Below are 16611 nucleotides of genomic sequence, written 5' to 3'. Positions count from 1 at the left end.
CCTCAATACTTTTCTCTAAGCTAATAAAATACGTCTGTGGAGCCAGAACCAGCATCTGACCTTCCACTTCTTTTTTTTCCCCCAAGAAAAAACGCAAGACAGTTGCCCATCCTTGATGTATTCCATATCTGCTGCCAAATCTGCACTCCCCCACTCAGACATAATCCCAAAATAGGGTGTGATGCCTTTCCCGTTGACAAAGCCGTAAGTCACGGTGAGCCTGACACACTCAACATCCTCCAATCAGTTAAATGAAAAGAGCTCTCCCCCTCTGTTTCCCACCACTTCAGCACTCATTATATCTCACATTAATTAATATAGGCAGTAGGAAGTAAGATGATAAATTACAAAAACCCATTAACCTGATTCTGTCCAAACTGGTGACGTACAGCAACTTGTATGTTAGACAAATCTTCTTTGCTAATGTGGGTGTCCTCATGTCTGAACTCCATTAAAGCAGCAGCCCCGAAAAAATATTTTTAATGTATGTACGTATGTAATGTATATCAAAGTGCGTAGACAGTGCATGCCTGTGGGAACATCAGAATTCATTAGATCAGTCTGATATGAGATATATTGAACAAGTTCCATCTGACATCTGTTACTGGGTTGTTCTGTCCACTCCCAAAGGAGTGAATCATATTGACAGGTTGAATTATATCTCAAGAGATATTTTTCTCCCCTCCTCCAAAGGCCATTTGCAATCACGGCACATCCACTGCCTCTTAAAAGTGAGCTCATCTGGCACTGGGTTGCATTGAAGTCCTCCACCGTGCCTGAAGGAAGAATGCTTTTGGGTGGTGGGAACGTGGAGAAGATGTGGTCTGTCCAGCTGTCCCTTGGAGTGCTAACCATCTTGACCATGACTCTGTACATCCCATCTACACATGGAGAACCTTTTTTACTACAAGGTAAGCTGGAATCCAGACTAGATGACACAGGTAGGTGGTTATCTTTTTGCTTTGCTTTGCTGCTTGTCATGACCAATGCAACACTCGCTTATCTGTGAAAGAAAATAAAATGAACCTTGAGCTATACTAAACAATTAACATGGGTGCTACCCAGTTCATATTAGCATGAGCTAAAGCGATCCTTCTGGTCTGCAGCTGGTCGCATGAGACATTCTACTAATCAGTAAAAATAGCAGAACTGGTGAAATCTGGTAAGGGTATCTCTTTCTCTCCCAGAAGAAAATTTCCAAAGAAAAACATTAAAATATCAGAGAGTAGCAATTCCAGTATGTACCATATGAGATTTGACAGCTCATAAATGTCAGTAGTAGGGTGCTGCCGAACTTTTTTATTCACAAAACTCCTTTTTATATGTTCTTCTCCCATAATTTAAATTAATCTTAGCTTGAACTTACTCTGCAGGGAAATGTCAATCATTAATCTTCTTTCTCAAAGAGACTTGGCAGTGGAAAAAAAAAAGAGCAGCTAAATATAGGCTTGAAAATAACATTGCTTTTCGAAAGATTTTTCCTCTTATATCACGTATTTATTTTTGTAATGATAACCAAAACATTCCTGAGGCCACTCTATCTAAATACTGCTTCTGTTTAGTTTTTACTAGAGTGTTTATAGTTTTTTTTCCTGTAGCAAATCCCCCAAATTACTAAAAGTAGCTATTTTAAAATCATAGCTGTCTTTCAGACTTAGGAACGAGGTTTATAGCACTCCACGCTAACTGCAAGTTTTACACAGCGTGTAGCTCTGCCTCCCTCAGGTTTATTTCTAGAGACCACAGTCAGGACCAGCGGCTTCAGCCGCAGCGTGAGGCAGGGTTGAGTCTGGCCAAATACTTGGAGCATCACTTTGGCTAGGGCTCCTCTGCTTCTGCAGATTTATGTGACTTTAGCTAATGGAGCTGATTTCCACATACTCTTGAGCATCCTTAAGACTCATCTGCTACAATGTTTTGTCTCATGTGTATCAAAAATAATCGCATTCCTCCCATCACAGATTATGTAGGGCTGATGGCTATACAAGACCATTTTCTCCTTTCTCACCTATTTGAAGGGAGGGAGCAGAAGTCCTAAAGATCCTGAAGAAGAGAAAACAAGCCTTTCTGTATAATTTCTTAGTATTTTCCATGGATTCTGTAGGTATCTTCTAGGGCTTTGTACGTTGTGGGTGTGGGGCAGGGGTGTTCAGATCACAGATTTTGGGGAAAGGCCATTCTCCCTGTAAAGTCTGGCTCCCATTCTGAAAAATGAATGCAACATTCAGGTTCCAGATGATTCTGGAAATCTGCTCAGCAGAGCTGGGAGGGTCTCAGAGCCATCGGGATGCTGATTAGGCCCATTCCCTGTGTCCGCTGGTTTCTTTTGAACCCTTGACCTTCATAACCATTCATTTGAGGGCATAGCCACAACCACTAAAGCAAAACCACTAAAGAAAGCTCCCTAAAGGGGACGCATAGAGAGGTCCAAATTGCTTTAGGACAACAGCTTGGCGAGGTTTTTCTTGGAAAACAGAAAAATTCTGCATGGCCTATGGCTACTGTATGAGGCTTCCTTGGGGATAAAGAGGCTCACTTTGAAATCCTTCACACTTTGGCTCTGTTCAGGAAGAATCCTTTAATACCACTGGCAAACAGATAGTGTAGCCTCAAGGTTGAGTGGGTGCAAGAATAGACTCCGGGGCTGCAGGGCTTTTCATATGTGGTACCCACACTGTCAGCCCCCATGAGGAGCAAGTTCCCACCTCTATCAGCCCTGGGAAGGGGTGAGTGGGGGGAACACCTGCAGTTTTGAGAAGAGAGGACCCCGTGGGTCACTGTCTGGCTTTGCAGAGGCAACTGCTACACCTGCCCTGCAGAATAGGTTGGGACCGTCTGAATCAAGGTGATGTCTCCAGCTCTCTGCAGCCAGCCATGCTGATGAGGCTGCAGTGAGACTGGCCAGCAGCCCCAGGCTGGCAGGGAGGGCTCCCCCACCCTGAATCACTTCACTGCACAGCCCTCACTGCCTGGACATTTTATTCTGTGCTCACACATCTTCCTCTCCTGAGCGCCTTCCACCCCAACAGAGTGCTGACAGGAGACATTTTCCTTCCACTTCTTAGCCTTCTTAATTTTTGTTTTAATGTTGGGTGCTGGAAGGTCCATCCTTTTTGTCATTAGAAATCGAGAAATGTGTGTTTTATGTGCTGCAGAGAACCGAGTGCTTCCGGAGAGAGAAGACACAAATCACGAGGACACACTGCTGACTCTGCTTCTTAACAAGAAACTTGCATGGCGGAGACCGGAAAATATTGGTAAGCAAAGGGGATGGGAAATCTCAGCTTCATGAATCTGTGTTTGCATGAATACAAGGAACCTGCTCCTCAGGTTCCTCAGAAATACGAACTGCTCAGAAAGTGGAAGCACCCGGTATGGTGCCTACATGTGATTAATGTCAGATGTTCTCCATTGTGGGGATCCTGGACCTGCTTTTGCAATGCAGTGTAAAGCTGCCCCAAAACACACACCCTAGATCTTTGGACACTCAACACTGAGCTGGCAAAGGAGCATGTGTGTGTACATAAGAAACAGCAAGAAGGGATGCTGCTGAGTCCCTGTGCCCCTGCTATCTCTAAGAGGTTGTGTACTGTGCCTGGGGCATGTGCCAGCCTTGGGAGTCACCTCTCCACCCACAGGCCATACAGCACTGTGCACTTTTGAAAGACAGATCAGTGTCTTGCTGGCATGCTAAAACCAGCAGCATCTCATTACTACATGGGGCAGTGGGACAGCATCAAGATTTTGCAGAGAGCATATGGCTGAGATCCCTTGAGGTCAGGTGTAGGCTGGGACAAAGGTAGTGGGAGCTCCTGTCTGAGCCTAAGCCACTGCTACTGCTGAAAGAGGTTTAGACAATGGGCTTTTCTCACACAGCGAAGAGGCCAAAGACAGGCCACATGGGAGCTTTTCTTGTCTGTGCTCCGTGAACAGACACCAGATTTAAAGCCACCTGCATATGGCTAAACTCAGACCGGCTGAAGAGAAACTTGGGCTTTCCCTGACATTATGCACAGGGATCACAAGTGCCATATGGATTACAGGGGTCAGCTATTCCCATGGCCACCACTGCCAGGGGAGGGTTTGGGCTGTATGCGATAGTCTCAGAGCAATAAGCTGCCCTTCCCTGTGAAAACAGCCAAGAATGGGGCCCAGCAAAAATTTTGTTATGAAAATCCATTTGTCAAAACCACTCAATGTTCTTCCCCAGACCCGTGTTAATGCAGTGAGGCAATGGTTAAACAATCCTGGGACAAATACATAAACACAAATAAATCAAGTCCTTATACTAACAAAGGCATTCTTCTTGCAAAGGGGATGCATTCAAGAAATAACATTTTTATGATTGGTTTATGGATTATTGCACTTATTACTCCTAGAGGAAAGGCTGCATTTTATGCCAGACAATTGAATATAATGAATCTCTGAGCAGAGCACAGACAGAGGATTTACAGCAGGCAGTTTCTCAAGGCTTCATCCATAAATTAACTTCCTTCCCCCTGCCTGAGATAATCTGTTCCAAATTTCGACCGCTGTTCATTTTCTATTCATAGCAGTCATTGGCCAAGCCTATGCTTTGTGGAAAGTTGAGACCAAATAGGCACTTGAAACTCTGAAAGAAGTAAAAATGTGTATTATAATCATCATCATCATCATCATCATCGTCTCTTAAGTGGCACTTTTGACCTGTAGCTATGCAGACCTGGCTGTCTCTACCTTATGGATATGTAAAGACCTAAGAAGAATCTGCCTAAGGTCACTGCTGGCAGTGCCAGGAACAGAGCCCTCACCTCCCAGCCCATCCCCAGCCTATCTCTCAAACATCTCTTTCCCTGATGTGATGGATTTGCTTAGGAACTGCTGCTTTTTCAGTTGGATGATTATCTGTCAGAAAATATTTAGGATTTTTCAGCTGAATTGTTTCCTTCTCAAAGCAGAAACTGAGAAGGCGGTCAGCTCTTTCTTGGAATCCTCCTGCTCAGTTTCGAACATTTTAAAAAAATAAAAGCCCAAGTCTGGTGATGCATCTGTGTCTTATCTGAAATCAGGGGTAATTATGTCCTGAATCCCCTTGGAGATGCAGACCAGTGCCTGCTGCCACGTTAGGAGCAGACAAAGGAGGCAGCTCCAGGGCTGGCTGGAAACATTCTTTAGCTCATTCTTGGATTTTCTGCTTATTTTAGTGCACTTTTTCCCAAACTGGCATTTAAAACCAGCTGATCCCCTCCCAGGAGAACTGCTGTAGTCCAGTCACTCAGCGTTGACTGAGCTCATTTTGTCATGGTTCTTTCCATTATTTTGTCTATCATATTAAAAAAAAAAAAAAAAAAAAAAAAAAAAAAAAAAAAACAACAAAAAAACCCAAGAAACCAAACAAACCTGTTTTTGACATCAGTTTGAGTCTGGAATAAGGTACTCAGTCCTAAAGAACAGTGAAATTGAAATTCCCCATCCCTTCCTGCAGATTTCCCTATTGCTAGTACAGGCCCTTCCCAACTCGACTGGAGATTTTAGATTCTGTTCATAGGCACCTAACTTTGACCTGGATGGGATATCTCAGGGCAGTTAGTTCATCCATCTGCATAGTTTTTTGACAGTTTGGTACAGTACTGCTCAGCCTTGAGATCTCTTAAGTCTGATCTATGAAGCTGGTCCCCAGATCCCTGTGTCCCCATAACATTTAGAAGTGTGGAATCCGTGCACTCACTGCTATGTTACTTTTCCTGTTGCGCTACTCTGTCATCTATGATGCTTGCTGACATATAAAGCAGAGAGTTATGCTAGGCTAAATCTGTGTCTCCTGACTTTTGCCTGCATGCATGATGTGAGGATAAACAAGTCTTAAAGGAAGCAATGGGAGTTCATATGAAAGGCCAGTGACAGAAAAGCCAGCATTAGAGATTTGCTGTTATCAGGGTAAAAAAAAAACCAAACAAAACAGCAAAGAGTTTCACCTGAGTTGGTATCACACAGCATGTGACCTTGTTGGGCCAATTCCCCTAGAGCCTGGGCAAAGTACCATAGAATTCTGCAGAGAAAGCCTGCTTTTCCGTCACTGTTTCTGTCACCATAGATTTGGAGATCACTAACAGGAATTTAATGATAACCAGGTCTTTTCTTGTCAACCCTTGAGGAGGTTAAATGAAGAAACTGTTTTTGATTTGAACTTTGGGAAGCAATGAAGATGATGCTGATGTTACTCTCTCACTTCTTGCAGACTGGGAGCTGGCAAAGAAATTTGAAGAGCTTGAACAGGTGAGGGGGGCAAATACACAAACACATATATGCATACTGTTGCATGAATAGCTAAGCAACTGGGCATAATGTCTTTGTGCCCTGTTCTATCTTTGCATCCTGCTACTCTTCACTCTGCTGCTATAATGTAAGCATGTATCACAGAAAGAGAAGAGCAGAACCTGGGCTAAATAGCTGCACAAACTGCAAAAGATAAAAAGAGAACAAGGCTATACTGGTGCAACAAAAGCTGAGGCAGCTCTTGCCTCTGCCACCAGTGAAAGGCCAGCAAAGGCCAAGCCAGGAAAAAAATAAACGTCAAAGGAAATCTCCATGGAAGAAAAGGGAGGGAGAAGAGGAGGTCATGCTGCCTTCCTAGGCGCCGTATCAGCCAGCTGCGTTAGATAACGAGCTAAAGTAGAGGAAAAGCCACTGCACACCTAATACAGAAAGATTTTTGTCTGATCTCTTTACTAGTAAGGGAGGTACTGTGTGGGGCCAGAGCCCTGCTGTGCTGAGCAGAGTGTACCATACACACACACAGAGCAAGGGGAAGCCCCATACTACACCCAGGAACAGGGAAAGGTATGCAGCAACCTTGACAGGGCTCCCGCTGTGCCCCAAACCCTGCAAGCAGTGGAAACCCTTTTTCCTCTTTCTCAAGCCAGGTCCAGCTGTGGATCCTGGAGGTCCTGCTGGATTCCATTGGGCACCTTTCACATCAGCCTGAAAAATCACAGTGCATCATGCCAGAAGGGAGGCTGCCAGCTCCTACCCTAGACCCTCGCTCCAGTGCTGAGGGACATTAAGCTCTGGCTTCCTGGGAACAACACTGCCAGAGCAGAAGTCTAGATGTTGGCCATAGATCTTCCCAGTCTACTAGGAAAGGGTAGCTACAGATGGTGAAGAAATACCATGGACTTTCCACGTTACAAACAAGGGAAGTTAGCAAGGATTAAGGTGAAAGGAGAGGAGGGACAACTCAGAGTAATGGAGAAGTGATGCTCTCTGCTACAGTGGGTGGATGTCTGGAGACATCCTGCCCCAGCACTGACTTGACTCAGTGGTGCAATATCCTTCTACACAGCCTGGGGTAGGGAGGAACAGCAGAGGGCCTACACTGCTGCCACCAAACAAGCAGCTTAAAGGGCGACATGAGGAGGTTGAGTGCTCTAAAGGCAGATTCTCCTGGAACAGAACTGCTCCAGGGAAGACCCTGTCCTCCCCAGTGATGCTGTCAGCCAGGCTGCCTGTACCTCCTGCCTCTGAGTTGCCCTGTGCTTGCCAGCACACTGTAGAACTCCTCATGATGGGGCATTTGTTTACCGATGTTTGTTTTTAAACAGCTGGAGAAGTTGAGGGATCAGCTCTCAGCTGAGGAAGGGTCAGAGGTGGCCTACGCCTTGGAAAGTCTCTCAGCATCCCAGCCCAAAAAACGCGGTAAGTTTTGGGTTAGAGCCCTGCAGCCATTCTGTCCAGCTTTCATCTTCAGGGCTTCCTTTCTGCAACAAAGACAGTGACAGTAAACATGCCCCAGATATGCTGCAAAACAGGTTGGCAGCTTTTCTAGCAGTCCTGGCCCCCTCTTGTTAATGGCTGGCTGGTTCAGCACTGGTGAGGACTTTGTACCCAACCCTGTCTGCTGTTGTGGCAGGTACAGGGTCTGCACACCCAGGACCTCACTGGAGGCAGTCAGTGTTGCATCCCTCTTTTCACAGAGGAACGTGGGGCTATATGGGCAATGAGTGCCTGTCCTGGAGGGGATGAGTTCTGTATGAACATGTCCCTGCAGTGCACCCGTCGCTTTGATCTGGGCACAAAGCTAGTGCTGAAGGCATAATGAGGCATGTGGACTGCATGCATTTCCCTCTGCCAAGGTCACTGCCTCCCTACAGAGGAAAAAGGAGCACTTGTTTGTGCTGCTGAAAAGCAGCTAAATGGGATGTGGAAATCAACCAAGAATGCAGGGCACTAAGATCCAGTAGTCCCCCAACTGGTGTCCAAGCTTTGTCCAGTCTGTATCCAGTGTCTCAAGAGCATATGGTAGCAGTGCTCCTGCAAGGCTGCCCCTGACAAGCACATGGACGATGCTGTTCACACTGGCTTTCAGTGGATTCCTCCACAAAGCAGTGGCAGCTGTAAAAAAGAAGTCACGGGTGACAGTTCTGGCCTGAAAACAAAAGAGCTAGTTCTGCCTTTATCCCACATGCTCTGTGCATGTGCAAGGTGACAACCCGCCAGACAGCCAAGAGAAAATCCCTTTGTGCAAGGCTTGCTTAGGTGATCCTTAAGACAATCTGCAATTTATCAGCAACCCTGGAGGCTGTCATTAATTTTGCTAATCCAATTCATGCCCCCATCAGTCTGCAATGTTCAAATGTAGATAAAACTACTTCCCCCTGCCAAGTTTAAATCAGATTCTGCCAGAAAATAAAGCAGAGAATCTTTGCCTTCATCTAAAGTCCTTCCAGTCTGGAAGGAGCTTGTGTCTCAGCCTGAGCATTGCTGATTCAGTAGAAGCTTTCTCCCAAGATTCTACTTCCAAAAACCAGGTAGAAATCTCTTTTCCTACTTGACAATTGGAGACCCACACAGGATTCAAACAGGGCATGCTGGTGATACAGCTATTTTCTTCCAACACCAGAATGTGCATCCTTCCTTAATCTGCTTAGAAGACCCCACAGAGATCGCCGTTGTTTGGAGGATAGTTAGCAGCAGAGTCACTAGGTTTTTAAAAAAAAATTGTAAGGGCCAGATCTAGTCTCTCCAAGTCAGTATCCTGCTCTTTCACTCAGACACAGGTGAAAAACCATGCACACTCCTCTCAGGTAGCAAAACTGCTGGCCAGCAGACAGGAAAGAAAAATCTGATTCCTGATATTGCTGAAGTAGAGCAAATGGAAAAGCAAACCCTTATAAATCAAACACCAAGGAAACAACTTTTAGGCCCCTTATTTACACTGTAAACAGCTAAAAGAAACACCTTCTACAAGCGTTGTATGAAGTCAAAGCTGGTTATTGAGACGTCCCCAGAAACCACAACGCTGGCTTCGCACGCCAACTCTCTCAAGACATGGGGCTTTTGAAACATACTCCGGGGCTAGAGCGGGAAGCTGGAAATGTCCCTTGGATGCTAACATAATTCTCTTGTATCCCTTCCCAGCCTGCTTTTGGAAATACTGCATCTGAAGGCTTGCCAAAACTGGAAGATGAAGATGAGCCCTTCCCCAAATTGCCTTGCTGGGTATTAATGTGTTAAGAGTTTGTTCTGTTCTCTCATCGTGCTGCTAATTTGGATGCCATCCTCCTGACTGCATCACAGCCAAGTCTAACAGGGACTGTGACAGGAGTTGGTGGCCCACTACCACTCTCCAACTGTTCCTTCCTTCCAGGTTTAACCTACCATAATCTTCTACTTGGAAGCAGCTTCCCAACTTTCCTTGCTGTTCTGTGTTCTGTGTGTGCCATTCAGTTTGCTGCCACTGTACACTCTTACCCTTCTCACCAGTTCCCCTGAGCTTGGACCATTGCTCACATCTGCAGATGATGCTCACAGTCATGTCTGGGTTTCCCATCACCTCCTACGAGAAGGTCTATGATCACCTCACACCCTCTGTTGGGACAGGAAGGTGGACTGGGTGTAAAGTGGAGGGCTCAGGGCTGCCTGCCTCAGCTTGCTGAGCCAGAGCTGTTCCTCGTTGTGTCCCGTCAGCGTACACAGTAAGTTTGGGGGAGGACAGGCACAGAAGTCTGGATCCTTTGGATATCATTCCAATAAAGATTGTTGCACAGAAGCACAATGCTGTTTTCTTTCTTCCCCCCTGCAGAGGCCCAAGGGGCAGCACATTTCCCTTGATGTAGGCTCTTGTTACCTTAATGGTTCATGTGAAGTTTACAATGGAAAAAAGGCTTCCACTAAACACCTAGGTTTCGCAGCACTAGCCTGTTTTAATGTGCCTGAGGAAGAGGCCCTTCCTTTTGATCAAAATTGAAAATGAGAGTTGGGTCTTCCTCATGGGTATGTGTGGGCTGCTGTTCTCATGGGACTGGACCAGACCCACTGATTTCTACCTACTCACCCCAAAGAGATGTTCTGAGCAGAGGTATTTGGTGCATCTCGCTGGTCATTGCAGATGCTGGCTGGCTTTTACTACTGCAGAATTATGTCTGCCCCTGTCTAAACAGAAGAGATCACAATCCATCAGTTGTCCCTACATATATTCATCTTAAGTCACGTTATCCATGTTTATTTGCAAAAACAAAGGACCACGCTCCCAAAAGTGTAAATTCAGAATAAATCCTGATGTTAACTTTGAGGTTTCAAACAGTGTAAACAAGAGCAGAATCTGGTAGCTACTGTCAATGTGTGGACTGATTTTGACTAGAATCGGACTGTTTCTCCAGCCCTGATGAGCCATGCTATTTAACTATAGCTTGCATACTACATATTCTTCAAAACTTTACCTCTCCCAAAGCTGTAATTACCACGTTACATTCATAGCCCTGGGCTCTGGCAAGAAGTGCACACTTAGCACAGCAGTACGTTGTATGTACTTCGTTAAGAGGAGATCTATTCATCGTATTACAGGCCAAAGCTGGCATCTATGGAATAAAGCCAGCTTAATTATATCAGTGAGGTCTAATGACATGCAAAATACAGTTTGCTGTTAACATTAATTCTTTGTTATTTCCTTGGTAGTGATTCAGAACACATTTCCCATTTTCTGTTGCTTTTGTGCAAGTGAAAATGTACGTGGGAGCAGCACCAAATCCGGGAAAAAATTATAGCCTATTGTCAAGAGAAGAGTCTCTCTTTCTTTAAATAGTTCAGTGCTCCACCTGAAAGGGAGGTTCAGCTAAGATGCTTTCAGCTTGCAGGAAATCCCAGTGCAATGAAAGGCTGGAGCAGCAGTTACCTGATAGCTGTAGCCATGCCTTCCCAACACAGTGTGACAGCTCAGCAGCAGGTTAGGAAAGGGAACACAGCGTCTGTGGCTATTGAACAGCTTGCTCTGATTCTAGACACAGGAATTCCCTGGAGTGCAATGAACCGTGCTGCTTAGCAGTGAATTTTAGCTGTGCTGCATCCTTATCGGCACAGTTCTTTAGGTGCTCATGGTACCCAGACTACCCCACTTTTTCCTCACAAGCAGTATGTGCTGCTGTGTTAGCTGCTTCTGCTGGAGTGATGAATAAGTGTTGAATGCAATTCATTTAGTAATTCAAAGCAAAGGCGGTGATTCTCTCCCTAGGCTTAACCTCAACACGTCACTGTGGGGGTCCTCTCCTTTCTCCTAAACATGCAGAACAGAAACTCAACTCTTCCTCAGGTGCACTCCCACATCATGCTTGCTCTTACCTTACCCATGCTTGGGCAGTCACTCTTGCTGAAGTTAATGACCCACAGGCAATAATTAAAGGGCTTTCCCTTAGACATTCTAGTAGACCACGTTGATTTATTAGCAGAAAATCCTCACAGGCATCTGAATGGATTTGCAAACAGGCAGCACAGGGCAAATCTGGCGTGCAACAGGTGCTGGAGTATATCCTTATTTCACATTTGTTGACCTCCATGCTACGCACAATGACTGAAGGCTGTCCAATATTGTCTAAGAAAACAAACTGTGGTGTTCAGCCTCTCAGACATCATCATATTTTAAACAGCACCTGCCAATTTATGGATTTGAAAGAGTGCTTTTTGAGCCAGAGGACGTCTCAGTATGTTCTGTGGTGGATGAGGCCGAGGAACAGAAAGGCTGTTTCTTTCTCCCAACTAAACCGTGCAGTGAGGTGGGAGCCAAGAGCAGGGCTGAAGCTTCCAAGCAACACCACCACAGACACCTCTGTCCTGCTTTGCTCTCCCATCACGCTTCAGATGGAAGGTATTTCTGCACACAACTGGCAGGCTTTATAAACCCTCTTTATTTAGAAACCCTGGGCTAATACCTGACAACTGTTAAATACTTTTACAATCCAGCAGTCTCTTCACAAAGCCGCTGTGTTAGCGCTGGATTGCTCTCATCTGAGTCTCTCAAAACGTGTCACACAATGACTCTGTCCATGCTGCTTTTGACAGACAGCTGTACGAGTGGCCAGGTCATCACTTCCATAATCTGCCCATGCCCCCCATACATATGGCTACCTTGCAAGCAGATTATCTGCAGACTGTCTGGGTGAGCTCTGTGCAGGAAGATAACTGTTTACTAAACCGCAGAGTGAGCTCAGCATAGGTGGTGGCAGCGCACTGCAGAGGACGGGGTCTGGGCTTGTCTGGGACAGCATTTGCAGTCTTGTTTCTAGCATGGACAGTAAATCTTCTCTCAAATCTGCCAGTCTATATGCATCCACTCAATCCAGCTCCCAGATCCTTCACCTGCAAGCTCAAAGGCAGCGGGACTAGGGGAAAAGCACAGAGCAAAACCCTAAGATCACCACATATGGATTTAAACCCCTTCTTTATTTCAATGACTTTCAAGAGCTTGGTCTGGAAAGCATCTTGCAGTGCTTCACAGGTACCGGCAACTCACCCACCAAAGGAGGAATGATCACCTAACTCAGCTAAAGACTGCTTGATGGGAAAGATGGGGGCACCTCTTGATGTGATTCAATGGTTTATGCAGCTGCTATGAGCAGCATTAGCTTATACTGAAGATGTCAAGAAAAGCAAAGTTCCTTCCAAACATTCTGCGGCTGGGCCAATCCTGGTTTCAGGGTAGGGCTGTAAGCCAGATGCTATGGCTGAGCACTGTCCCCTCTCAGACATGAACTGGATGCTACCTGCCCTTCTGAACGGGAGCCTCATCTCCCACAATTGCCCTGAAGTCCAAATCCTCACAACAGCTATAGTTTCAGAGACTCATTGTCTTCCCAACTCCTTTCCTGTAGCTGACTGAGAAGCTGACTGTATTTTTCCCCATTTTGCTAGCTGATGGTCAGGTGCTTTGTGCCTCATACAACATTAGGAAATTAACACTTAATTCCTATCTCCAGCCTTACTCTCTGCCTAACACAGGGTGTGTGCAAGAATTACTTTTCTTTCTTAGTCCTAGAATAGGATTTAGTCCACAGTCATAATCCCTTTCTCAATGGATCTTCTTTTGCAATGCTAAGGATGATTTATACCCAAGAATAAAATGCAAGGAATTTAGCTCGACATGGACCAAAGCCCAAGAAGGAGCACGTGAGGTTTAGAAAACATCAGCAAGGAATCTGAGCATTGGGATGTCAGCAAACATCTCTTTTCAGCTATATTTTATAATCTGGAAAGAAGTTAAAATCATGAAACTGGATTTAAGATAGCCTGTTTTACTTTGAAATGAAGTGGAGAGGACATGTTTACATTTTACCAGAGTGAGAAATACTTGAACTTTTAGAGCTGGATGTCTGGTCATGCCCCATGCACACATCAAGAGGCTAAAATAAGGCATATGATGCAGATGGCCTTGGAAGTAGATGACTTCATATTTGGATGCTATCCTATGTTATGCATAGGGATGAGTGAAATGCATTCATCAGCTTAGAGGAGGAAACTAGAAGTCTCGCCACATTTCAGGATCTGCCATATGATGAAAACATGTCTATATATGGTACAGAGATAAGAGAAAGACTATTAAAAACATCAGGATGAATACTAAAGTATTGTCACTGTTGTCGTTCAGACTAACTCCTAGTGAAGTCAGCAGACATCTTCTCCTGAACAACAGCTCAAATAAATTCTAGGTTTGTCCCGTAACTGTTAAATCCTCCCTTCATCTACCAAACAAACACCCTCTTGAAAGAAACGTGCAAAGCAAACTGTCTGCTTTTCATGAACTGCTGTTGGCATCTCTGGAAGTTTTATTTTCAATCCAAAAAAATCCAACAGTCCTTGCTAGGATAAAGCAAGTTTAAGAAATAAATGCCATGCAATTAAACTATATACATATTTTCTGTTCCCTCATATCAGTGACACCGTGCACAACTGTGAGAGCATTCCGACCTGATGAATTGAATTTGTTATTATTTGTAAATGCAACATTAGTAAAATGCAACGTGAAACAGATTTGCAGGAGATCAATTCCTTGAGTGTTGTATCATTAGTCAATGACAAGACATTCTGTGATGCATCTTCTGTATTTCTGCAATGTTTCCAATACAGCATCAATCATTCAGAACAGAAGCACCTGTAGGCAGAGAAGCAGTAAACATTACATTTTCCCATGTCAGAAATGCAAGGCTTGGACAAACACACTGTAAGGTGGTCTACAGGAGATTAAAATGTTAGGAAAACTTGGTTTCTTGTAGGGGGGAAGGAACTAAGTTGTAATTTAGGGCATTCGAGCTAACTTGGCAGTCACAGTCCATGTTCTAAGACATCATTTCCGAAGCCACTCTTTCCAAGACTACTGGCATGACTTGAGTACCTCCATGTAACTGAGAACAGGTGGGGTTCTCCGAGCCACCCACACCCGGAGTACTTTGGCTTACTTGCAGGAACTGCTAACCCTTGGTGTTGCCAAGACGGCTCACTCCAATCCGGTCAAGAGGAACTCCAAACCGTCTCTTAGGCAGCTCAACCACTTTCCTGCATGGGGAAAAAAAAAAAAAAATCAAAGAAGGAGGGAAAGAACTCAGGAAATATATCATAGGAACAATCAAAATGTTACTACATCTTTGATTCCTCCATTCATCCCACGAACATTGTTCAGACAGAACAACTGTGCAGGAGCAGCCAAAGATATGTTTAAAAATAAGATGCTTCACTTGTCTTACCAAAGAATAGGCAGGAGTTGCATCTGTTTTACAGATTGGCTCATGCTGACCCACTATCTCTGTTCCCACTATCTGGCAGCAAACAAATGACTTCACAGGTTAACTGCTATTCATAAAAGACAGAGGATACACTGCATGTATAAAGGGGAATTGTTTCATGCCTAGTATCGGATCCTTCAGGTGACCCATTAGCCTGGATCTTTGAAATCTCCAGGGACAACTGGGGCTAAGATAGGCAAGGAGGTAGAATGTATTGCACAGTAACAGAGGGGACAAGTCAGAGGAGCCCTAGCGGGATTTTCCTATGGGGTGTCCTGCAATGCACTGTTCTCAAAATTGTACAGTAGCAACCCTATGTTGAGATTGAAAATGGGAGGGTTTGGGGGTTATTTTTTTCCTCTATATGGTATATTTCCTGGTGATTTCATGATTGAGGGCATAAGGAAAGTGTGAAAGAAGTTCTATGCAGGAATTTTTTTTTTGTAATACAAATATTAAGTTTTCCCATCTCAATTCAGTATTTTTGAGCATTTTTTCCACCAGCAGAAGTTTCAATTTTTTTTATTTTAATTGTGGAAATGGTGAGATTTTCTGTAGCTGAGAATAACCTCAACTTTTGCCCTTGGAAATACTTGCCAATGAAATGTAGGTCCAAAAGAAGCCCTGGAAGATGAACTCTTTTCTCTCTCTGTCCTTGTCAAGCAACAAAAATAAAAATAAATTTTGTTCTGTAAGTTGGCAAATGCAAAGTAAGTGGCAGAAGGGCATGCTATGGTGCGCTCGAGTCTAAGTCTACGGGGTAGCACTGCAATGCTCGTTTGGCCTACAGCTCCGGGGGCTCTGTACACCCTGTCCAGGACTATCTCTCTAGCCCATGGTCTCATCTGAGCAGTCTCCTTTCCTCACACCTCTTGAGCGTGGGCTGAAGCCCAGAGGCATCATTCCAGCATCAGCAGCCTATTTCACACTGCCTCTTTTCTAGCTACTTTGCAGATGAGGTCAAGAAATGGGAGTTGACAGTGTACCATGTACGTAGGGGGAGCACCACATGAGTCACACTGGGGAGGCTACAGAACATCACAAATAAAGGGGAGCCGTTTGTATAGCTCTCACTGTCCCTCCTGCAAATATCTACGTATCCAGTATTGTTGCACTGAGCCGTAGGGAAGGCAAGGGGAAAGCAAGCCAAGGGCTGATCCTCAGTCTGCTGCCTCAAGGGCAGCACTCTTTTCCCCCTTAGGTGTAGGCACACGCTGGTGGGGGGCAGGTGGGAGACTCGTGCTGCTGCAGTCATACCCAGTCTGACTTGATAAAAAGGGGAATTAATTTCTCAGATTAGACTGGAGGGAGGGCAGTGGTGTTTCTTATCATTAGTTGTAACACGGTCATGCACTGTAGTTAAACAGAGAAGGAAATTGTAAGGTCATGCCCACAAGAAAGGCTGGGCAGGCAAGGCAGGGCTGTGCAGGTAGGGCAGGCAGGGCAGTGCAGGCAGGGCAGAGCAGGGCAGTGCAGGCAGGGCAGGCAGGGCAGGGCAGTGCAGGCAGGGGAGGGCAGGGCAGTGCAGGCAGTGCAGACAGGGCAGGGCAGTGCAGGCAGTGCAGACAGGGCAGGGCAGTGCAGGCAG

At 45.2% G+C, this 16611-nt stretch overlaps 2 protein-coding genes across 3 annotated transcripts in view; one reads left to right on the top strand and one right to left on the bottom strand.

The window, feature by feature from the left end:
• Positions 1 to 441: 441 nt before the first annotated feature.
• Positions 442 to 9964, top strand: UTS2B (urotensin 2B). 2 transcript variants are annotated; one of them, XM_026854921.1, is made up of 6 exons: positions 442 to 484; positions 694 to 911; positions 3156 to 3257; positions 6218 to 6255; positions 7581 to 7674; positions 9397 to 9964. In XM_026854921.1, coding segments are annotated over exons 1-6 (480 nt in total). In that variant the 5' UTR covers positions 442 to 482; the 3' UTR covers positions 9423 to 9964. The 2 variants fall into 2 exon arrangements, with proteins under 2 accessions (XP_026710722.1, XP_026710724.1); XM_026854923.1 differs by having other exon boundaries at positions 473 to 911.
• Positions 9965 to 11733: 1769 nt separating this feature from the next.
• The window catches only part of OSTN (osteocrin), a 13421-nt gene continuing 8543 nt past the window's right edge, over positions 11734 to 16611 (bottom strand). Inside the window, 2 exon segments of the mRNA XM_026855297.1 lie at positions 11734 to 14395; positions 14700 to 14796. Of these exon segments, the coding sequence (XP_026711098.1) occupies positions 14712 to 14796 (85 nt within the window). The 3' untranslated portion in view covers positions 11734 to 14395; positions 14700 to 14711.

Source organism: Athene cunicularia, assembly GCF_003259725.1.
Source record: "Athene cunicularia isolate RWA chromosome 9 unlocalized genomic scaffold, athCun1 chr9_part1, whole genome shotgun sequence".
NCBI classification, from domain to species: Eukaryota; Metazoa; Chordata; class Aves; order Strigiformes; family Strigidae; genus Athene; species Athene cunicularia.
This window is presented reverse-complemented; position numbering and strand designations above follow the sequence as displayed.

Coding starts and splice junctions, on each gene's coding strand:
- UTS2B (XM_026854921.1), top strand. Junction 912..3,155: donor AGAACCTTTTTTACTACAAG/GTAAGCTGGAAT, acceptor TATGTGCTGCAG/AGAACCGAGTGCTTCCGGAG. Junction 7,675..9,396: donor ATCCCAGCCCAAAAAACGCG/GTAAGTTTTGGG, acceptor ATCCCTTCCCAG/CCTGCTTTTGGAAATACTGC.